Source organism: Rhododendron vialii, chromosome 3a, assembly GCF_030253575.1.
Source record: "Rhododendron vialii isolate Sample 1 chromosome 3a, ASM3025357v1".
Classification (NCBI taxonomy): domain Eukaryota; kingdom Viridiplantae; phylum Streptophyta; class Magnoliopsida; order Ericales; family Ericaceae; genus Rhododendron; species Rhododendron vialii.
Genome location: NC_080559.1, coordinates 36,306,403 through 36,330,000, shown reverse-complemented (window position 1 = coordinate 36,330,000; position 23,598 = coordinate 36,306,403). Strand labels below are relative to the sequence as shown.

Sequence of the window (23,598 nt, the reverse complement as noted above, 5' to 3'; positions counted from 1 at the left end):
ATCTTGGAGTAGGCCAAAAAAACTTCGCAAAAAAATCCCTTGAGAGAGAGCCACGCATGAGTTTTCAAACCACATCCACTCCTTCCCACGAAATTACCAGACTACCCCCTTTCTCTCTCCTTCACCCGCGGTCCCCTGTGCCACTCCCCACCTTTTTATAATACCCTTATCCCTCCACACTTCAGAAAATCAATCTGATTCGTAGGTACTTCTTTCTTCTTCTTCTTCTTCTTCACACTCATCTGTCATAACCCATCTTTTTTTCTGGTAAGTAGTCATAACCCTCTTAATTTTAGTATTTGATAATGGTTTAGATGGTTAATTGGTTGATTAATCTGATGTGGGTCGATCTCTTCTTCTTCTTCTTTTTTGTATTTGTGATTATCATACTGTTTATTCATAAGGGTATGTGCTGAATTTGGTTTCAGAATGTGTTTTAGTGATGTTTTCACTTCATTGTCTTCGTACGTTATACTGCCATTGGAAATGTTTAATTTCTGAAGCTATCAAGAGCTTTTGGCATTAATTTTTTGAAGCTAAATGTTGTTCTTACCTCTATAGGTAATGGGTCTTGAACTGTGTGCAGTGAATTTGAACAAAAGCATACGTATTTATGTATGTAGTTAAAATTGGTAATAATCTCCTACCAAAATCGTAGAAAGGTAGAATTAAAAAATTTAATTCTTTTTTTGTAACCTCTGTGCTCCGCTGAGTAGATGTGGATTTCACATGAAGTGATGTAGTGTTCAATTTCATCTAATTCTGAGTGAACGATTCTAAGTAGAAAAATGGTGTTGGAAGTTTGAAGAGTACATTTTGAGCTGGCTTTGTATTAAGCTCCAAAACGCAAGCTTTTGCTTCTTTAGGGATTGTAGTTTTCTCTAGTTCCTTTGCCCTAAGCCCTAACCCCTAAACCCTAAAACGCTGACAATAACCATGCTGAACGAGAGAAACCCGAGTCCTAGGTTCTGCTGACCATTTCTTCAATGGGATGCTTTATTGGACTTCGGGAAACGTCTTTCAAATAATCATGTTACTCTGAAGGTTCAAGTAGCAGAAACTCCAAAACTTCATACTTATTATTCAAGCCTACTTTTCCATGGGTGGAAGAATACTAATGGCATAGGAGAACCCTCACTCTACAGGCTGTAGAATTTATCGAAATTTATTTTCGCGAGAACCCTCTCCTGTGAGAAATAATAGTAGAAACATGCTCTCATGAAGCAATAGATAAACACATGTGGATAACAAGGGGAATGAAATGGACGGTCTAAGGCAAGACTCGAACCAACGCTGGACTACATGGCATATTAGAGAATTGACTCCTTGTAAATGTATTCGATTTTTTCAATTTCAAGGATTTGAAAATGGAGTCATCTAGTGCTCCTGCTCTGCTGAATTAATCTTTCGCATAAATGATCTAAAGCATCACAATCCTCATCTGTAAACAATAATGAACTCTTTAGTAAAGAAAAAACTACAATCGATGGAAGTCTTCAAATTGGCGCTCAATCATAGGGTAGAACGTGCACCAAGCAGTAGTCAAGGTATTGGTGAAAAAATATTGTTCCATCTAAAGGAGGATAATCATCAAGGGACATTACTACTTTAGGTACCAATAAACAGGGATAGAAAGCCCCTCAATAAGTGGATGGCATTTGAGTAGTAAGAGCCCATCTATTCTCAAATCACAACTGCCCACACAAGCAATTGTTAAAAAGGAGTACTATTGATAACAATCCAAATGGAACAAGCAGTTGTGGTAGACTTTCAAATGAACAATTCTCTTATCTGGGTGAAACAGTTACTGTACTACTCAGAGAAACAGTTATTGTTTTCTGCCTTTAATTAATCTTTAAAATAACAAAAATTCAAATTTGTATCTTTCCAATTTCTTTTGTCAAGATGAATCAAAATGTAAATAATGTTGATCCAAGTTTAGAGAGGAAGACAAAAGGTACATCCATATTCTATTTCAAGTCAAGTAGGGCCAACTTACTTTGGTTCAATGCCGATAAACAAAACACTTAATTAGGTTAAAACAAGGCTAAGACTATTAAAATAACTTGAAGTGGTATTTGCTTGTGACTTAGGGATTTGCTCATTCATAAGATCTCAAGTTCGATTCTTCTTATCAGCAACACTTGGGGCTATCTCATTCTCACGCGCAAGCGTATGAAATTTGGAGCCCACACCCTACATTGAGCAATGCTACAACCACACCAATTTACACACTCGCACATATTGTGTGGGCTCCATACACATTGAACGAGTATAGTGCGTGGAGCTCATACACTTATGAGTGTGGGTGTGCACTTGCCTACTTGGGTGTAAAAATGAGTGTGGGTGTAGCATTTTTGCCCTGCATTACCCCAAAAACAAAAGGTAACTATTAAAATACTGAGTAAGAACAGGAGAGAAGTCTAGTTGTAGAAACTATGGTGGAAGTTTCTATGGTTGTTAGAAACTTGAGGATAAATTCGTGGAATTATCCAATGATTGTTTATAAGTAGAAGCCATTCATTTGAGGAGATGAGGATTGTGGCCAACCTCTGAAGTTCATTTTCTCTATCCTTAACTCGCTGTCTGGTGGTGTATGGCATTTTGCCATTAAAACCCGTTTTACAATAGTTAGGGAAGCTTCTGCTTCGACTCCGGTGAGAGCCTGTGGGATTGGGAGACCTCCTTTTTAGCACCTTACAGTCATTACTCAAGTGGGTCAGCTTCTTTTAGCACTTAAGCCGTAATCGTGAGCTTTTATTCGTATTTGTACTTACAGTACGGGTAAGCAGCTGAGTTACTTCTTGAGGGAAGACTACCTCTTAACATGTGTATCGTTTCCGTTTGTTTGTTTATTACGTAGTCTTACCTTTATTCTTTCTCCAGACAAGTTATGTTAAGATTTTCCTGAGTTTTCCATGTATCATTATCCTAAGAGTTGGACTTCCATGGTTTATTTTATTTTATTTTAAAATAGGTGAGGGTGCACGCGACAATTAACTGCAATGTAACTCCTCAGGCACCTAAGGAATTTAACTGCAAAAACCTACTTAAGCAAACTGCATGCTCCAATCTGGTATATCATCAAATTGTACCCAAATAACTTATGTCCCTATCAATTGAACAATCCAAATACATCAAAGAAAATTAGAGAGGCAACCATCAAAACCACCATTTGTTGGAACTAATATGGAGGATTGGCTCTTTATCAATTAAATAGTAGAGCCGGAAGCACAATGAGTGCAATATCAGTTGCGAAATCGATATTACTTGTGGCAAGTGTTCTTGGATCACCCCCCTCTATTAAAACCTCAATCCTGCTTTGTTTGTTTTATCATCGCAAGTTGTTCTATTTTTATTTCCCCTTTTTACCGCTTTGAGTTTGGGTTTTAGAATTTCCAATCCTTTCTGCAACAGAAATGCAAGACAATTTATAGATTGACTTTTTGAGTGCATGCAACTATGTGGTAGACCTATAGACTGTGGATTTCATTATTCGAGTTCCTTTTTAAAAATCTATTGGGCGATTATACTAAAGAATTGTCTTCTTGGAAAGATCCACGGTTGTTGCAGTTACAAGTTATGCTTGCGTGGTAGTGATTGCATAATGCATACTCTCTCATCTCCAAGGTGCATTAATTTGTTTTCTGATAGAATTCCATTTCTTATTTTCTGGTTTGGTAAACATAGAGCAGGCTCAATTTTGTGTTGGTTGGTGGTGGAACGCTCTGTAAATTCACCTAGAGGACTTGAAAATGGAGCTGTCAAATGCTCCTCCTTTGCTGAATTCATCTTCCGCATCAAGCTCTAAAACGTTAGAATCCTCATCTGTGATCAATAATCAGCCCTCTAGTGCCGGGAAACAGCAATCAATTGAAGTCTTCGAACCAGCGACAAGTCACAGGGTAGAACTTGCGCCGAGTAGTAGTAGTGGCCAGGGTATTGGTGAGACGAATACTGATCGATTTCAAGAAGGAGAATCATCCAGGGACAATACTATTTCTAGTACCAATGACAGGGACAGGGAGAGGGAGCCCGTCAATAAGTGGATGGCATTTGAGCAGCAAGAGCCCAGCATTTCTCATATCACAACTGTTGACAATCACCCTGCCTCAAAGTCATTAAAGGGGAGTATTATCAATACCAATCCAGAATTTTCTTATATGGGTGAGACAGTAGTAGTAACACCCAAAGAAGCAGCAGCATTGAGCATAGCAAAAAGAACAACAAAAGAATGTGGGCCTGGGAAACTAATATCTGGGGACGAAGATCCTATTATTAGTAGTAAAAAGTACTTATCCGATAGATTTACGGTTGACTCAATACAGACATCTGAGGACTACGAAGTCTATGGAATCCCGAGAGTCTCTCAGGAGTTGAAGGATGCTCTGGCAACACTTCAGCAGACGTTTGTAGTATCGGATGCCACAAAACCTGATTGCCCAATCATGTACGCCAGTAGCGGCTTTTTTAGCATGACTGGGTATTCCTCAAAAGAGGTCATTGGAAGGAATTGGTGAGAAAACTTAATTTGTTTCCCCCCCTTTTTTTTTTCCTTGTGTTCACAAACACACAAATGCATACAGTGGCTCTAGTGCTTGTATATTGATCAGCAAAGCACATAGACAAGATACTCAATATTTCATTCATGAACTTTGTATTGTTGGGGTGGTCGTGGCTGCGGCTGTGGAGAAAGTGGGATATTGGCAGATAATCGGTGTAGATCTTGGGTTAATGTCGAAGATACAATACTCTCTGAATTGGAGTGAGATTGTAGTCGTTACCTATGTACATCATATTTATACTTGGAGGTCATTGATATGTTCTCATGACCTAATAATAGACCACATAACACCATAACATTATTGTGGGGATTTCCAAAAACAAGTAACACATTTTGTCATATGGAAAAGATATAGGTACCGACGCCCGGCATAGGGAAATCGTACCAACGGCCACGCCGGGTGGTCTCTGGCCACTGGACGGTCGATCCGAGCCGTCCAAAAAAAAAAGGGGCCTAACGCGGGAATCAACGGCATCCGATGTGTGTAGGGTGCTTGATCTAAATACTCTACTTTTCGTATATATATGTATACGTATATACATATATATATGCCGTTGATTCCCGCGTTGGGCCCCTCGTTTTTTTTTTTAATTTTTTGGACGGCTCAGATCGGCCGTCCGGTGGCCGGAGACGGCCCGGCGCGGCCGTCGGTACGATTTCCCTACGCCGGGTGTCGGTACGTGTAGCAGGACTCTGTCATATTTATAGTCAGGTTTTTCTTCTACAACTCTACATGTCCTTAGTAACAAAAAATGGAGGAAAAAAAATGCGAATTTTGTTTTTATTAGTTTTGAGTTATGGAAATTATTTTCTGTTTATATGTTGATGGGAGAATCAGATTTACTGTATGGTACATCAGCAGTAAGAGAACGCCCAAATGGTCCCATCCTCCAACCAGGGCCTGAGAATCCTGAATATTCATTGCATAAGAATGGGCATACGAAATGACTCCAAAATGATCCCCGTTTTTTCAAAAGGAGAGCAAATGAAAACTACTAAGAGTTTACAAATAATCATCGGGTTTCCAAAAAGATTCCGACTGTAGTGTCATTGCTTTGTGTGCTTTCTTTTGATTATCCTCTGAGGAGGGGTAACTATGGAAATCAAGGGGGTTGAATTCGGTGGTCTTTTTCCTTTTGTTGGATGCAGCCGCTTCCTTCAGGGGCCGGAGACGGACCAGGACGAAGTTGCAAAGATACGGAATGCCGTGAAAACTGGGAAAAGCTACTGTGGTAGGCTCTTGAACTATAAGAAAGATGGCACTCCTTTCTGGAATCTTCTCACTGTCACCCCCATTAACGATGACAATGGCAAGGCCATCAAATTTATTGGGTAATTATTCTTCCTGTCACTTTCTTTTTCTCTATTTTTCATAATTAGTTGTCAAACTCAAACCGTTTCAATTGTCCAATGACTACATCCTTTTTCATTTTCCTCAAGACTTCATTCTCCAGATAAACTGAAACTTGTAGTATAACCTGTAAATGATGTAGAAAGTTATGTATTCATGCCTTCTCTTGGCGTCAGCAAGCATGTTCCTGACATTGGTTACAACTAAGAAGGCAGAAGTGTTATGCTCTTAGGCTAGCAAGTTGCAATAATTGAAAGAACTATACTCTGATCCTTGAATGTTAAAATTTTGCTATATGGTATTTTCCCATCATAATCTGTATGGGTAATCACTAGAATCTCATGGCCTTGTTGCATTTTGCTAGTCTTGTTGAACAGGATTAGTCCTCTTAGTTGGCTTTTTATGGACTCACTACTGTGATGGTCGAATGAAAACATCTGGATTATGAAAGATGTTGCTCTCATGCCTATCCATTGAAAAAATGGCAAAGTGAATGTCGAGTGGGCTATTTTAATCCCCAAAAAGAAAGCAGCTGCTTGACCCAACACAAGTTTCAAACAGGATTCGATCAACTAGCACGTGATATGTAAGAGTTGCAGCCATGCCTTGTCCATTCTGCTGGTTAGAAGGCAGTGACCTTGATTGTGGACAAGGCTAATGTACTGTTTCTCTTCAGTTATTGCCAAGGGTTTGATGAACTCTCACGAAAGCAAACCTATGAAAATTGTCGGGAAAATGACGGCCAAGGACGTGTTTTGATAATTAATACCCGCCAAGGATATTTTCAACATTAACAAATTTTCTCAGCATGTCCTTGGCGGGTATTAATTTTCAAAACATGTCCTGAGCCGTCATTTTCCAAAATTGCCTTCTATACAAATGCCTCCAATATTGACTTCCATTCGCTCAAAATGGTTTACTTCAAGGAAAGAGGCGCTTTATTCCAAGATCTTCTTCTTTGTGGACAGTCTGCCCCTCTAACAATACATACTCATCAAATGTGCTTATTCAAAGCATCTTCCATTCAATATTAACGGAAGATCATAATTTATCTCATTTCTCCGTCATTCTACAATTGACAAGCAGCATCAACGAGATGCTTGCACATGTATCACTGACTAGGGATGATTAATCTCTTCTTCCTTAAATTATCCACTGTCAGAATCTCTCTCAAGCTTTGAGACATCCAAAAGTTTGTATCACAGAAACTTCATGTGCCACCTCTCTGTGATTATCCATCCTGTGAAGGATTTTTAGAATTTGCATAACAGCCATACCTTTCTATCAAGAAGCTCTCTACCACTCCATCAAGGCGACGTCGTGTTGCTACAGCCTTCGTTTTGGAAACGTGCAAGACTTTCTTAGTCTTATAGTATGCACCAAATGTTCAGCCCAGATGAATGATATGGTAGTTATGGGTCAGAATCATGTTTTTCAACTGAGTTTGCACCCATATTTAACAATTTGTTACCGTAACAATCTTTTATCAACACTATTTACCTTCTTTTTTGTCAAAACAGCAAATGGAACACGATTCTACTTGTTACATTTGTTATGAAACTAAGTTTATGAGCCACTTCCCAAGGAAGTAAAGAAAAGGCTCAGCGCCATCTATAAAGAAGGTTTTCCTCTGGGATCTATTAAGGATGGACCAATTATATATTTCATCTCATTTCTCATCTCTCTGTTAGTTTTGCTCTCCTTACGATATTGTAGCACACTAGCACATGATACCCACATATATAGGCATGATACAAATAGTAAAATCACTGTTTCATGTACGAAATAGCGAACCTTGTGAAGACTACATGCATCTAATTCCAGGAACCCATTTACGCCATTAAAGTGTTCATACATGCTACCAATGGGTTCATGAAAACATTTTTTTTTATTAAATGGTTAGATTTCAAGTTTAAAAGGGTGAAACTTGTCTGTCATCAAGTTTTCAACACCTTTTCTAATGGTTTTAAAAATTTTACATTTGCATCATCTAATTACTGAAAAGTATTTCTCAACAATCCCTCTATTGTTGACATGACAACAGTGACGGTTATTGGCCATAAACCGCGGTTATTGTTGACATAACCCTGGATCCACTAGCACCTCATCCATTTCCTCCCCCCTCCTCCAATTCATAGCCATTTTCCTCCTTTGGGGAAGACAACAAGCTTAAGCACTGATGCAAACTGTCCATTGTTAGATTCCACATCTCCCCTCTATTTCATGCCACTACCTACTCAAAATATTTGGATGGATGATCACGTGCATTATGCTTGCACCATATCTTAGTGCAATAAAGGTCTAATTCTAAAGCATAATCTTACTTTGCATAGTAACAAACTGCTACACAAGTATCTCTCTTCAATGCTAACCAGCGAAGTAGGGAAGTCTTCTCTGCAAAGAAAACCTCATCGTACTACCTTTGCAGCAGTTTGAGCCAATGACTTTGAACACACAAGTACAAGTCATTAATGTAACTCGTAAGTTATTAATATTTTGATGGATTCTAATTGTTTGATGGATTCTAATTGTTTGTGAAACTGAAACTGTGAATTTGTCATCCTTTTGTAGTTTTTTTGTTGAGTAATGCGGGATTAATAATTTGTTAGTTGTAGCCTTGTACATAATTCTGGATTATCTTCTGCTTACTTGGTTGTACTTTTGGATTATCTAATTAAAGTTACCTTTTTGATATGAACTTGTCCAATCTGAGTGACCAATGCCTCTTCTGCAGCATGCAGGTTGAAGTCAGCAAATATACTGAAGGTGTGAATGACAAGGCATTACGACCAAATGGTTTGCCAAAGTCGTTGATCCGCTATGATGGTAAGCTAAACCACAGTAACCACTTGATTTGGTTTTATAATGTCCTAGAAACATTTCATCTTTGTTACTTTCTGTATTTCAGCTCGTCAAAAGGAGGAGGCTTTAGGATCAATCACGGAGGTGGTCCAGATTGTCAAGCATCCACGATCCCATACGCAGTCTGTAAAGCAGGAGGAGGAATTCAACCTTGATTATATTCTGCCCAAACCTGCTGAAATTGAAAACATGAGTGTACCAGGCAGACAGACCCCTCAATTGGTTTCTGGAATTCATATACCTCGTGCAGGTTCTTCCCTGGAGTTTGGCCAAAAATCCAGAAAATCTGTGCGCATTTCCTTAATGGGGTGAGTCCTCTTTTCATTAGTGAATGTTTGCATTTTTACTTTGTCACCAAGACTGGTTAGGGGTACTTTGATTGTCCTTGTTGTGTGCTATGTATCAGTACTGCCAGCAGATGACATGTGTTGCTTAGAATGATGGTTAGTTTCCAATTGGGCTGTGTGATGTTTTCCACAAAGAAGATGTCAAGGGTTTTTTATAATTTTCAGAGGGTTCCAAACTTCTGGTCATGGGCTACTCAGAGATGTGTCATTATATGGGTCTATTACCAACATAAATTGGTTCTTTTCATTTAAATATATTGACCACACTTTTTTCATTGTATGCAGACATTGATAGTTGTGTCTCACATAGAGATGATTGTACTAATTCCATGTATGCATCCATTGTTTGTTCACCTGATTCTCAATACGTATCACTTGATGCTGTCGACACTGCTACACTGGAAGCAATATCACTTATTAAGTGCACTTATCTTAACTTAGTGGGAAATGAAACAGATAAACAAAGAGTACTTGCCTGCCTCATTGGCTTCTGTTGAGGTAATAGATGGAGGTAAGTATAGGAATAGGAGTGAGAAGTGACTGCTGAGACCATATAATGAATTTATCAAGTTGATCCACATTGTTCCGCCAATTTCATATCTGTTAATAGCTTAAGCTTTTGGGCCAATTGGTGTTGTGAAATTCGTCCAAAATTCCAAGAGAATTATGACTTTTCCATGTTATTTGTAAGGTTGACCCAAACCTTTCGATGGAGAAAATCTAAGACAAGCTCATTCAATTGCATCTAGATTGCCTTATTTTTTCTTCCATTTCAAAACTGGTTTGAAGGTTTGCAAAATCCGAATTTCAAGCATACCTTGCTGACTTTGAAACTAATTTTGTACTCCGAACAGCAGGTAGATGTAGACAGTATACTAGATCTCGACACTTCAATCCTTGAAATCAAGGTCATATTTGGCATTTTTGTTAGTTGATTTTCTCGACACTGAAAATCACAGAAAATATTTATATCATGTGTTCGAATTTCTCTGGTTCCTACTTGCCTTCCATTTAGCTGATTCAGACATGGACATTCTCAACTTTTCTATCACGAATGTTCCAGAAGGCCATATTTAGTGCTGGATGCATACTTATGTATCCAGTGTCAAGTTTTTGCAGGTTTAAAGGAAGGTCTCTAAGCTATGCTGGCAGGCACGAATATGAACAAAGTATTGAGCCAGAGGTTCTGATGACGAAAGAAACAGAGCGGTCTGATAGTTGGGACCATGCTGAACGAGAAAGGGATATGCGTCAAGGAATTGACCTGGCAACCACATTGGAACGCATTGAAAAAAATTTTGTGATAACTGATCCTAGGCTTCCTGATAACCCAATCGTAAGATAAAATACACAAGCTAAGTTTTGTTAGTTTTGCTGTTATAACTACCTAATTGCAATACAGATTTTTGCTGATATTTTCACAAATTAAATAAATCTACATTCCTATTATTTCTACAGTTTATGATTTACTCTGAACTTACTATCCAACTTGATAGCTTTTGTTCTGGTAAATTTGTATTCCCTAGTCAATTGCAGGCTGGGTAGGACCAGAGTACATTCTTGAGTGCTTATGTAAAGTTTTAAGATGAGTGCTAAGAGATGAAGAATTGAAGTTATTATTCTGGCAGAAAGCTTCAAATAGTCTATCCCTATCGCACAAATATGGTATAGATTTGACGTAGAAGTATCAGATCGTTCAACAAAGTGACAACAGTGTTTGGAAAAGTTTGTTTTTTTCAATAATCCTGCACCGAAAATGAACTACAAGAGTACAAGCATGGGATATGGTTTCCTTCTTCGGAAGGCCAACAGCAAACAGAGAGAATTAGAGTCATCCTGAGTGCAAAGTTTATGTAGTACTGTACCAAGTTCTTTGTTTATGTAAAACTGGAAACACCCAATAAATTTTCATGCATATAAGGAAGTCCATGGCCCCCTGCCAGCCTCATTAATTATGCCAGAAATGTTTTGTATGCATCTAAGAATATCCATAAGAGATGCACATCCATGATATTCTTTCATTTAGTTTCTAGTGGAATATGGATAAGTGATAACTTTGTGCATTAGCAGTCACATGCCTCATGTTAATTTCCTTCTATGTTCATGCCTGTGATCCTTATAAATATTTATCTGAACTTTGTAGAGTTATTGTTATTGTTCTTAAAACTGTTCGTCAATGGCCTCTTGGAAAAGGTGCTTCATTTTGTTTTTTTTGTCTTTCACTGTACTTTTTAGGTGCCAAACATGCTCCCTATTTCATTTTCAGCTTCTATAGGGAAGTTAGAACTTGGTCCTTAATATGCAGATATTTGCTTCTGATAGCTTTCTGGAGTTGACAGAGTATATGCGAGAAGAAATTATTGGAAGAAATTGTCGGTAAGAGTTTCTCATTTGTTGGAAGATACTGTTGTATGAGTTTCTGATTTTTGATTATTGTTATTTTGATAGTTTAGCCATTAGGCCCATTACCTAGATAAGGATTTAGTATCTTTGCTCTGGGTAAAGTTATGGTTTTTCCATCTTTTTGTCTTTTCAAGTTCATTGTATAGGAATGGTTGAATGGAGCATAATTACTTTTTTACCTTACCTTACAGTCGATAATTTCCCTTCCGGTTCCCGGCGGCATATGATTGTTGGAGTAAGGGGGTGGCCTTCTTTTGTGGGTTTGCTCTTGCTCTGCTTTGATGCCTCGTGCTTTGGATCCTTTTAATCTTTGTAATTTGTTTCCAAAGATTAATAAATTTCTTTTTTGCTGTTCAAAAAAAAAAAAAATTCAGAGAGAACTTGCAAATCTACGATTTGGGTATTCACTATTCGCTGTTTGAGCCACCTAGTTGAACTCACCTACCATTTTAGTCTTCTCATTTATACTGCCATAATGCTAGCTGTAAAAGAAAACAAAAACATGTAAATGTGGTTCGTTCACATAAAGTCAGTGCACAATTGGAATTGGTGTGACATTTTGTGGCATGAATGTTACATATTCACCCCCTGACACTCCCTCTCTTCGTCCGTGCTACTAACTTTATTTGCAGTTATACATTAGAAATTCTAGATGATAAGTTTCATCTGATCATGCAGATTTCTTCAAGGACCTGAAACAGATAAAGGAACTGTATCAATGATAAGGGATGCTATAAGAGAACAAAGAGAAATCACTGTTCAGCTGATAAATTATACTAAAAGTGGTAAGTTATTGGTTTTAGTATCCTGGTGACACATATGCGCTTTAAACTATGGTGTTTTTTCAAGAAGTGGAACATGTTGATGTGCTCAGTGTGTGATTTGGTGCTTGACAAATTTGCAGGGAAGAAATTTTGGAATTTGTTCCACTTGCAGCCAATGCGTGATCAAAAGGTGGTTATGAGATGTGTCTTATTCCTTTTTATTAATGTCCTTAATGAACTCTGTGTTTGGGTCCCTTTTTGTATTTTAGGGAGAACTTCAATACTTCATTGGTGTTCAACTAGACGGAAGTGATCATTTGGAACCCTTGAGAAACCGGCTGTCAGAGATAACAGAGCAACAAAGTGCTAAGCTGGTATTTTTTTGTTCTCTTTGCAAGTATGTGGATTCTTGTAGTTCAATTTTTTGTGAATGAGATATTTTACTGTGAACGTATAATTAGGGTTTTGGTTTATTTGTTATTTAATATTGTTTTCAGGGTAGAATAGTCTTTCAATTACATTATGGTTTTCTTTGTTTAGCCTAGCTAGTCTCTATTTAACCTTGTACATCTTCTGTCTTGTAATCAAGTCATTATGCAATAAATGGTTGTTTTCCTTTAGCAAAGTTATTATGGTATCATAGCCACCCTTGGCTGTTGCATCTCAATCGGCTTCTCACCTTTTTGTCAATCATCGTCTTCTCCAAAGAAAACCCTAATGTAATTGAAAGACTATTCTACCCTTAAAACAATATTAAATAACAATAAACCAAAACCCTAATTATAGGTTCACAATTACATGTGGGTGTAGTCATGATGTCAATGCTTAATTCTTGTTGTGTTATTTATTGATGAGTGTGTCTTGGAGTTTGTGCTCTCTATAGCTATGGCTCATTTGGATAGATGTGAATTATAGATGAAGGCAACTGATGTTGGATTTTAATAGAAGTATAGGAGGCTTACTACAGCTGGTTTGTGAAACTAAAGCGAAAGAAGGATTAGAGGTAGAAGAGATATAGTATATGGGGATTGTGGTATAACTACAATCCTTAACCGAGGATTTTGAAGCCCTCCCTTGACATAGTATTTGAGATATTCTCATTGAATTCGCCCCATATGTAAACATTCATACCTAAATTTGAGGTATTCTCATGGAATACTAATGTCAAATGCCTTTCTGTAAGATCCACGTCCATCCAAATGGAGCCTGATAGTTTCGTTGGTCCCCCACGTTATAATTTGTTAGTTTTGAAGTCGCATGATGGTTGTATTTAGTTCCTCTGTTATTTTGGTGATAAGAGAGCAATCATAAGGAAAGGTAATGCAGGGTATTCCATCTCAACAAGTGAAACCAAAAAAATAAGTATAAAATGAAGTCTCCACACAACTTAAAATCCAGTACATGTTTCTGTTAAGGTACCTGTGATCCCAAAAGCTTAAACTGTTAAGAATGGGCCCAATAATGTATATCAAGCTATCTAACACTTCCATCCAAAATACTTCAAAAAATCATGGCAAAGGTTTTATTATATTTGAGGTCCAACATACAAGATGGTCTAGAATCTCTTCTTCAAATTTATAAAAGGTCCTCCAAACCTTCAAAATATTTTGGGTACGATTCTCCTCAAATAATAGTCTCGTTCTCCTCAAATAATCCACAGGCTTCTACTTTGTTTGAGGGAAGTTTACCAGATGGCCAAGCAGTAAGTCATCCCAGTTCTCCGAGGAGTTCTAGCCTGGGGCATTTTTCACATGGAAAATATGTGATTTGCAAATGACATGTTGCAATGATAGAGGCCAGGCAAAGTAGAAGATGCTAATGTTGTAGACAGATTCACCTTGAGGCACACTTTCAAGTGGCATTTCAGTAAATAATCCAATAAGGTATGGCAACAATACAAATTCTGCAGTGAAAAGTTGGATAGTATTATTCGGGATGTGTGAGAAGTGTGCCACAATTGTGTGAGCAAACGGGCAAAATGTAGAGGGCCCAGGGGCAGGGGACGGAACTAGGATTTTATCGCGTGGGGTGCCGCCTAGAAGGGATAAAAAGTAGAGGAATATAAAATAGTAGGGGGTTATGACATTTTATGCAACTTGATAGAGAAATATTTTTCTTAGGATTGATGTGTACCAAAAGTAGAGTTCCGTACTTACGCTAGATTAATTGCCTGCATACAATTTGAAAGGGCTAACAAATAAACAAACAGCAGTTCAAAAAAAAATAACAAACAAAATTTTTTAAAGTTGTATTTTAAAAAAGATAGTTTAAGGATCTGTACAGAATTTCTTTATATGACAGAAGTGCCAAAGTGGAGAGCAATCAAAGTAAAGTGCGTACAAAAAACTGCTCCCAGGGCACTCTATCAAAGCCAAGGGCCCAAGGCACCCTCTACAACACACATTTTCACTGGTGCCCTGGTGCTAAGTCCAAACCTAGAAATAGCTTTGGTTTGGGGATGCCTCAGTCACCGCTTCTATAGGTGTTTCCCGTGGTGAATGGTAGATTTTTTAGCAACTGAGTGTAAGAAACTGTCACAAGTCACAACAACCTATGTAGCCATGTGAAGTGCGCAGGTCAGCAGATGAAGGATTCTCATAATGGGGGCCCCCTTGGTGATTTGGCTGGGAGCTTCGCTTAGTATCTGACCTCTTAGTAATCCTACTGTGATTTTTGTTTGGAGCTTTTGGAGCTTAATATTGATAATCCAGCAGATATCCTTCACTCATTATGGAACCAAATTTCTTGCAGTGCTTTACCACTTTTCTCTTTTTCCAGGTCAAAGCTACTGCAGAAAATGTTGATGAGGCTGTTCGAGAACTTCCTGATGCCAACTTGGTAAGGTACTCATTTTGCTCTATGTTTGATTGATCCATAGGTGATGTTGTAATGAACTTATGTCTATGTTTTGATAGATTGCTGATGCTACAATCTTTTTTTTTTGCGCGATAAGCACCATGGCTCCCTTTCCCCCAACTCCATATTTTGATATCCTCATGTACGTTCTTTGAATATTATGCCCTTTATGCAGTACTCCCTCCGTCCCAATTTGTTTGTCTCCTTTTTTACTATTACATGTCCCATAATGTTTGTCCAATTCTAAGTTGACTTCTAAAAATTTCCATAATGCCATCTCTCTTTTAAAGAAATTATGCATTGGAGAAAGTGCCTTGTCATTTAATGCCAAAAAGGTGGAGGGCATTCTTGGAAACTCAAAGCTTTTGGATAGTAATCACTTTGTCCCATGACTCCCATTAATAAGTTGGAATCCCGTAATTAGGCAAACAAATTGGGATGGAGGATGTATATATCAATGGTCATATTCTAGTACCTTCAAAGAAAATTAACCAACCAACTATGGATGAGTTGACTAGACATATTCATAGTGATGTTAAATGGCATATACCGTTTGGTAAGGGTATTGTATTTGTAGATGTATAGTTAGAATGTGGAGGAAAGCATTGGAGTCAACTGTGATGTGAACTTGATAACAATGGATCTATTAGTATAAAAGAAGTGAAGGCCACATGCTATAATAATACAGTACTGCTATCGAGACAATTCCTAACAAGGATGAAGAGATGAGGGATGATCTAACCCACAGAAACCAAGTGTATCTTCTCAGGGGGAGGGTGCTTCTAGCATACTATTCAATTGACTGACATACACAAAAATAGAAACGAACATTTTATATGACAACTATTCGACCAAGGAGGCTATATTAGACAAGATCTTATACAACTAAATAAGAGCACGTCGCTAAAATTATTTTAGGTGAAAAGAAAATGGTAAGATTGTTGTGTGGTAAGACTATGAGATATCAAAGTCGAAATGACAGCATTCATGGAATGGTAAGTGTACACCAATCAAAGATAAATAGATAGTAGACATATTACAGTGGTTTGGTCACATGCAATGAAAGCCAACAAATGCAACGACCAGGAAGAGATGAAGAGAAATGATAGTTCTGCAAAGAGGTATGTTAGGGGGAGGGTAGGACCTGAATTGATAAAAATTTAATTGAGCATATAGCCGTTGATAGGGTGCAATGGAGGAAAAAGATTTATATGGCCAACCCAGTTGGCCAGGACACAAGGCTTGATTTTGTCCGGTAGACTTGTATTTTACTACTGACAGTTTTTTTTTTTTGGGAACAGTTTCCTTTTCATAAAAAGGGACAAGCCCTAAAAGCCAAGGAAATAGCCTTGGATAGAACGATACAAACCAACACCACCAGGGAAATAAAAAACACAAGAGCCTAACTGCACTCTAGCAACAAAACAGACAAGAAACAGATTAAGAGAACTACTGATGTTTAAACACCCTCATAGGAATCCCCCATTCTGAGCAGTCCTTCAAATTAGAGGCAGAACTTGGCCGATTTCTCCAAGAGCTAATATAAAATCTCACTTCCCCCCAAACCCATTTGCAAACTGCAACATGAGTCTCCCCTTTTTGTTGAAAAATACAAAAATTCCTCTCTCTCCAGAGATGATAGACTATGGCAGCCAAACAAAGTTTGAAAACAACAGCTTTCAGAGACTTACCAGAGCAATAAAGAACACCCCATTGAATCTCAGCGTCCAACAACCTGAAAGCTTGCCCCCAACCACTCCAATTCTTTAAGGACTGCCAAACCAACTAAGAAAAGGAACAATAAAAAAATAAGTGATTGTGGTCTTCCACTCCACCATGACACAAAACACAATTTGAATCCATAGCTATCCCCCAAGATTGCAACCTCGGCACATGTTTGTTAAACCAAACCAAAGGGCACCACACCACTTCAGAGTTAGTTGTTCTAATTGCTAACCAAGCTGACTTAGCACAATACTTGCCATTAGAATTCAAAGTCCAGACAACTTGATCCTCTCTATTCATTTTTGGGACAAGATCCCTTGCTGTACCATCCACAATCTCTGACTGTAGCATTTCTACTCCGAGGCCATCTCCACCTACCATCATTAATAATTGAGTCCACCTTAGCCCCAAGAGACCTTCCAAGATTAAACACCACCCTGCTGCCAAATTTCTGATACAGTGGACCCAAGGTGTGCCAATTATCCAGCCATAAAAAGGTATCCTTGTCATTCCCTACAACTGACTTGATGTATTTCTGACAGTTCTTTATGGGTAATGTGTTAATTTTTCAAAAGTTGCACAACTTTTATTTATTATTGTTGTATTTCTACTTGTTTAGTTTTTAGTGAGTCACCCCTTGATAGTCCAATGACGTGATGATCTTTTATCAAGTATGCTGAACTAAGGTTGATGTGACCTTTGTATTGTGCCTCTTCCAGAAACCAGAAGATTTATGGGCTATCCATTCTAAACCTGTCTACCCAAGGCCTCATAAAAAGGATAGTGCTTCATGGGCTGCTATACAAAAGGTACAATTTTTAAGTTTACGTTCCCATTATGTTATTTTGACCCGTTCAGTAGTTTGAGTAATAGGAGTCCTATAATATGGCTAAACAAAAGATGTCTGAAGAAGCCTTAGTGGAGTGTAAGTCGATGTTAGCCTTTTTACGTCATGATGGTTGGCATAAATGCCTTGGTGACTTACCTTTTCAGGTTGATCTTGCATCAAATAATTGCATTACATCTATTGTACGTGAAAAGGCCATTGCTTCCCAGTCTATACTTCATTTTAGGAATAACAAGATTAAATTTGGTGTTGCCTTTCTATTTAAATTTACTTACATTGTACTGGAAATTCAATATTCCTTTGCCTATTTCAACTTCTCAAAATTTGCCAGTGAATTTCAATGCTTTTTGTTTAGTAGATGGTTTCACTCCCCTGAAATCTTCATTAGGGAACCATGATTTTCTTTTAGGGATTGCCAAATTTTGAAGGTTCATGCATGAGAAAGACATTAGAAATGCAAAACTTAAATCCTGACGCATAAATTTTGAGTGTTGTTACCGTATACCTATGTATAATCTTCATATCCAGGTTTCTTGCTAAATTGAGGCAGTAATTGCATATGTTTGAACGCCATAAGCTAACAACTGATGGAAAGAATGGTTTTAAAGGCTTCTATTCCGAGTAATGATTGCATATTCTTACTATCATCTGAAGGCTAAAATTGTAGTTCAATCTACAACTTGTAAAATTCTTGCAACTCTCATTTTGTATCTAGGTTTAACTCACTTTCGCATTCGTAGGTCACTGCAAGGGGTGAACGAATTGGGCTTAATCATTTCAAGCCTATTAGACCTTTGGGATGCGGAGACACTGGCAGGTAGTTAACTGGATACTATTGAGAACTTGTGAGATATAGCATGCTGAGATAATATGATGTTTTCCTATATGTTTAAAGTTTAAACTTTGGCATTACTCTCTTGGATGGCTGTAAGCTTTCATGTGCTGACATTCTAAAGGTGTAAGGATTGTATCTGTTATTACCCTAATAGGCCTCTTTTTATTTGTTACCATCCTTTTGAGTTTTGATCATCCTTTGATCATATTAATTTAGGTCATATCTCTACTACCTACGTATAAAAAGAGCAACACTGTGATGATATTTCACCACTGAAGGTGGAGGGACAGAGAGTCTTGGATAAAGTGTCAGTGGTGGTGAAGAGCCTCTCATCTATGGATGGGCTCTCTAATTGTGAGTGAGATTGTTGGATATGGAGGGGAAGACCTCCTTTATCGGAGAGTTGTGCCATAATGGTAAGGTCACTCTTGGAAGTTACGTTTGAGTATGTGTGATTCCCTTACCGGGCCACCATCGCATGACTTGGTCAACGTGGTGTTCATGTAAAGGTCCTTCTCTCGTGTCTAATACTTTCCAGAGTGGGGTGAGCCAAGCAACAGATGCCGTGAACTTTGACAGCCAGTACACAAGGCCTCGCTCTTGACTAGGCAGGCCATGTAGGTTAGGGTGTGAGTTCATAGTCAAGAGGAGCTTTTTCGAGGTAGGGCACCAAAGTAGGCGAGGTGCTTGCATAGGTGAGTAATTGAACCGAGGTAGTTCTTGACCATTTCCAACTAGTATCCATAAGATAAAATGGTGTGCCTTGTTATTGAGTGAGTGAAGGTGTGTGCCCCTCTAGGCTTGGCGAGTGACGATAGACTGGTTCTTTCCATGAAATCATGTTTAGAGGAGTTGGTTTTGTTGTAAATCCGGTTACAGTTATGCTTGCCCTGTGGTATTTAGATTTCTTCACGTTTGACTTATGGGCTCTCATAACATGGTTGGATGATCATGGGCTAAATCAAGGGCAGTCAAAGGGCCTTTTCATTTGATAGATAGATAATTGGGTTAGAGATTCCACCAAATTCAATGTTATTAAAGTTCACATTACGTCTTTATACATTTTTCAGTTATATATTCCTAATTTATTACACAAAGTTTTCACCATTTGGTTATTGGTTTCTCATAGCGTTTCTTAGTTAGATATCCCAATGTAGTCGTGTAATACTACTAATCTATGTTGTTTGAGAGGTTTGTGCTACTAGTCTCTTTTGTGATGTTAATCTCTCTCCAGGGATGGCCTTGCATTTTCACATGTCACGCAGTCTTCTTTCTTAGCACAAAATGAAATGAAATTGACCCTCCTTAGCAGTTATCGAGTGTCCCTATCTTTATTTAAAGGAAGTGATCAAGTGTCCCTATCTTTTTTTAAACGAAGTGTTAATTCCTTTAAGATCAGCAACTATTGCAAAATCTTGAATGCTCTCCCAGGCTCTTCTTCCTATCCATAACCACCATGCACCTCATACCTTTCCTTTTGTACTCCTACATGATCATTAAAATCTTCACTTGTAATTGCAATAATCAAATTCTAGTTCATAGGGTGGGAAATGGGAGGACGGAAGAAAAGTATGTAGAGAGATGGTGGGTTGGTTTTCAATAGTTGGTGGATAGCTAAGATCAACTTGTTCAAGTATATTTCCTTTTTTACTCAAGGTTTGCTATTCGGTGGGGTCTCTAGGCCATGGTGGAATGTTTGGAGTCCTCCATAAGTATAAAGCCTTTAGAATAGAGTAGCCTTTGTATTTTGATGAATCGTGGATGGATAAGATCAAATTGGTATGGGATTTGTGAAAAAGTTCGTGCTTAATCTATTGAGAGTGGAATTGCGAATTCTTCTATAAATGCTGCTTTTGTTTTTCTTATGCCAAGAAAGGAGAACTCTTTGAAGATTATCGACTCTCTTTTCTCTATTAATTAGCTCTGTACATCTTTATACAAGATCTTAGTGGTAGTTCTGCCCAAGGTAAAAGACTGGTCTTTAAGGATACTATCTCTTCTTACAGGTTTCCTTTGTAGAGTGAGATGTATTTGGATTTAGCTAATGAAAGAAGGAAATTGTACTTTAAGTTGGATTTTGTTATGCAAAAGAAAGGGTTTGATCTTAGATGGAGGAATTGGACTAAGGGGTGTTTCCCTTCTTGTATCTTTGTTTAAGGTTCCTTCTGAGTGGCAAATAAGGTAGAAATTTCGTCGAAGAACTTTGTGTAGGAAAGTTCTGTTGTTAAATCACCAACTTCCCCAAAAGATTTAGATGTTAGGAAATGATTGAATAATGAATATCTCAGTTACAGAACACCCTCCTCATCTGCAACCTTGTCTTGCACATGGAGACGAACACATCCATGCATTAAGAGAAATAGAAAGCAAATGAGACCAGATAGAGACACATAAACTTCAACCCAAGTCCTCCCAAAAAAAACAAAGCTTTGAAACCATATTAGGTCACCAACTTTCCAAAAAGCTTAAGCTATTTAAAAATGGACCCAACAATGTGTATCAAGCTATCCAATAGTGATAAGAGGAAGAATGACCATTGATAGTTGGATGCCGTTTCGCTTCCAAAGAACAAAGTGGTTCTTGGTTTGAGAATTATTTACTTATGACTAAACCTTTCTAACGTTAGTGGCCATGGAAGTTCCTTGTTGTGTATGATCATTTATGGCAGTTTATTGTTAAGCGTATGAGATTTGGGCTAAGGCTGGGATTCTGGTATTTTGTGAGGTGAATATTTTGGATCTACATGGAAACCCATCACTTACTTCTTTGTGGGTAACTAGGAGTCTACAGTTCTCAAGGATGTAACGTTGAAGTTTCCTTTATTTTTTTTCCACCTTAATGCACTAATTATCTCATTCTCATGGTTTGTGACATTGCATCCACAGGTCCTTCCTACTTGCACCTGATGTCTTGCAATTTGAATTTCTTGTAAAACTTTATGATCATGAGCCTAATGAGTTGGTTTCTTAATTATGAATTATCCATTATTGATGGTTTTATTCAGTCAAGGACTCAGTGATAACAAGAGCATGGTCCATTAATTCATCTGTTTTATGTTCTGGCCAATAGTCCTTTGGGGGGATTATTGTTGATTCTAGCCTACCTGTCTTCCTGTAGAACGGATCATGTAGAGACGAAGAACGAATTTCATGAGATGATTTGGGTGCTATTGGATTCTTATTCTTTAGAAGTTAGTATACGGTTGAAGGCTTGAGTCTCTCCTCCTATCAAGGGGATTCATTTGTCTTGAATGTACAGATATTGGCTTCATGTATGCCTGCATGTGCCTTCTATTTTCCTTTTTTGGTTGGACTTTTTGCCCTCCTTTATTGTTGTGTATTTCTTTTGCGGTACTTATTTTTTCTGAAAAAATATGGTTATAGCTTATATTTACGTAAGAGTGGACATATATTTGTTCGTATGTAGTATTACTTGATGCTAGTAGTTAGACTAGTTATATGCATCTATTTTGTTTCCACTTTGATGCTTGACATGGATTGCTAATCGTGAACTGCAATTACCTAGCACTGCCTCATAGTAAAGTCACGATCTCTCAAAATTTTATTTTTATGAGTCTAAGGGTTTTGTGTGAACAAGTGGCCCTTGACCGAGCTTAATGGAGAAAAAGGATTCATGAACCGACCCCAATTGATTGGGACTTAAGGCTCGGTTCGGTTTGGTTTGGTTTGCTTGTCTTTATTTTGATACTGACTACAGTGGCTTTTCTTAAAGAAGTCATTTCAGCTGTATTTCCAATTGGTTGATCAACTTGAAGGCAATTAGTTTAGTGTTTTCCAAGTCTAAATGGTGGCATAAATAGCAGGGAAACTTATTTTTTAACCATTATTTTATATTTGGAAGCATTTGTGCATTTTTGAATTTTGTGGAATTGCATTCTCTACTACTTTATACATTGCTGGTATTGGTTGCAGCGTTCATTTGGTGGAACTGAATGGAACTGGTGAACTTTTTGCCATGAAGGCAATGGACAAGTCCATAATGCTGACTCGAAACAAGGTTTGAATAGCCATAATAAAGCAATTAGGAATATGTACCGTAGTTGTTTTATGTTGATGGTTGAGCTGATTACATTTGACCTGCATAACTAGAAAATGTCTTCCAGAAACTGCATGATTATTCCTATCTTGGTTGTGTTTCTCCACTTCGTAAGTTGTTTAGTATGAGAATCTGTAATGTTGTAAATTTGTTCCTCGTAAAATGGAGGATCTTGCTCTGCAAATCACTTCCGTAACTCATAGGTTGTAACTATCCTGCAATAGAATCCCCAGTATCATTTGCTCTGTTTTCACCTTTAGTGCTTGGGATTCCATAGCTTCCTCATAACAAGAATTATCTGATGCACTGGATTTATGTGCTTGTCTGTGTTTGTGCGCATTTTCTTTATGTTCTTATTTGCACAGACTAGAAATTTATAAACATGCGTTGAAACTAGGTAGTAGTAATTGTTTACGTAGTAGTGTAACATGATCTCTCATGCCACTTTCATGAACTTATGGTGGACAAACATAACTTGTTGATCTGTTCTTCTTCCATACCAATGAGAAGGATGGAAGAGAAAGATGAAGAGATTAGAGAAGAGAGAGACCTAAGATTGGGAAGAGTAGAAAAATGAGTGGAGAAATCAAGTATTCATGAAGATGAGTAGGAAAGAGAGAAGTAGATAAGCGGAAAGGATGAAGAGGGGTTAGAGGGAGGCAAAAAGTTCAAATTTATTCCGAATCTTCTCAACTTCAGATAATTATATGAAACTGTATATTGCCCTATCATAGACTTCAACTGTTAGGAAGTGGCCCCAACAATGTATATCAAGCTACTCAACACCCTCATGTGCAATCCTATCTTGCACGTGAAAATGCAAAATTTTTAGAGATAGAGCAAAACAGAATGCGGAGGGGAGACACAGAATGCAAACGGGAAACAAATGCAAAGAGAGACTTGAACCCAAGACCTTTGCAACTGAACTCTGATGCCATGTTAAATGGTCTTGGGTAGAATTCAACCCCATAGCTACTAGTAAATGGGC

The 23,598-nt window shown here is 38.0% G+C and overlaps 1 protein-coding gene across 9 annotated transcripts in view; it reads left to right on the top strand.

Moving 5' to 3' along the window:
• Window positions 1–162: 162 nt before the first annotated feature.
• LOC131320959 (phototropin-2-like) overlaps window positions 163–23,598 on the top strand; it is a 34,523-nt gene continuing 11,087 nt past the window's right edge. For 5 of the 9 annotated variants that reach the window (XR_009198424.1, XM_058351898.1, XM_058351905.1 and 2 more), the window contains exons 1-14: window positions 2,532–2,784; window positions 3,696–4,516; window positions 5,714–5,896; window positions 8,650–8,741; window positions 8,824–9,085; window positions 10,244–10,460; window positions 11,430–11,500; window positions 12,206–12,312; window positions 12,432–12,481; window positions 12,561–12,665; window positions 15,070–15,129; window positions 17,592–17,681; window positions 18,460–18,536; window positions 22,487–22,571. Coding sequence is in view for 8 of the 9 variants with exons in the window: in XM_058351898.1 (XP_058207881.1) it covers window positions 3,756–4,516; window positions 5,714–5,896; window positions 8,650–8,741; window positions 8,824–9,085; window positions 10,244–10,460; window positions 11,430–11,500; window positions 12,206–12,312; window positions 12,432–12,481; window positions 12,561–12,665; window positions 15,070–15,129; window positions 17,592–17,681; window positions 18,460–18,536; window positions 22,487–22,571 (2,160 nt within the window). In the remaining variant the exon portion in view is untranslated. Of the gene's footprint in view, window positions 268–2,531; window positions 2,785–3,690; window positions 4,517–5,713; window positions 5,897–8,649; window positions 8,742–8,823; window positions 9,086–10,243; window positions 10,461–11,429; window positions 11,501–12,205; window positions 12,313–12,431; window positions 12,482–12,560; window positions 12,666–15,069; window positions 15,130–17,591; window positions 17,682–18,459; window positions 18,537–22,486; window positions 22,572–23,598 lie in introns of those variants that run through there. The other 4 variants (XM_058351899.1, XM_058351902.1, XM_058351901.1 and 1 more) reach the window with 4 other exon arrangements.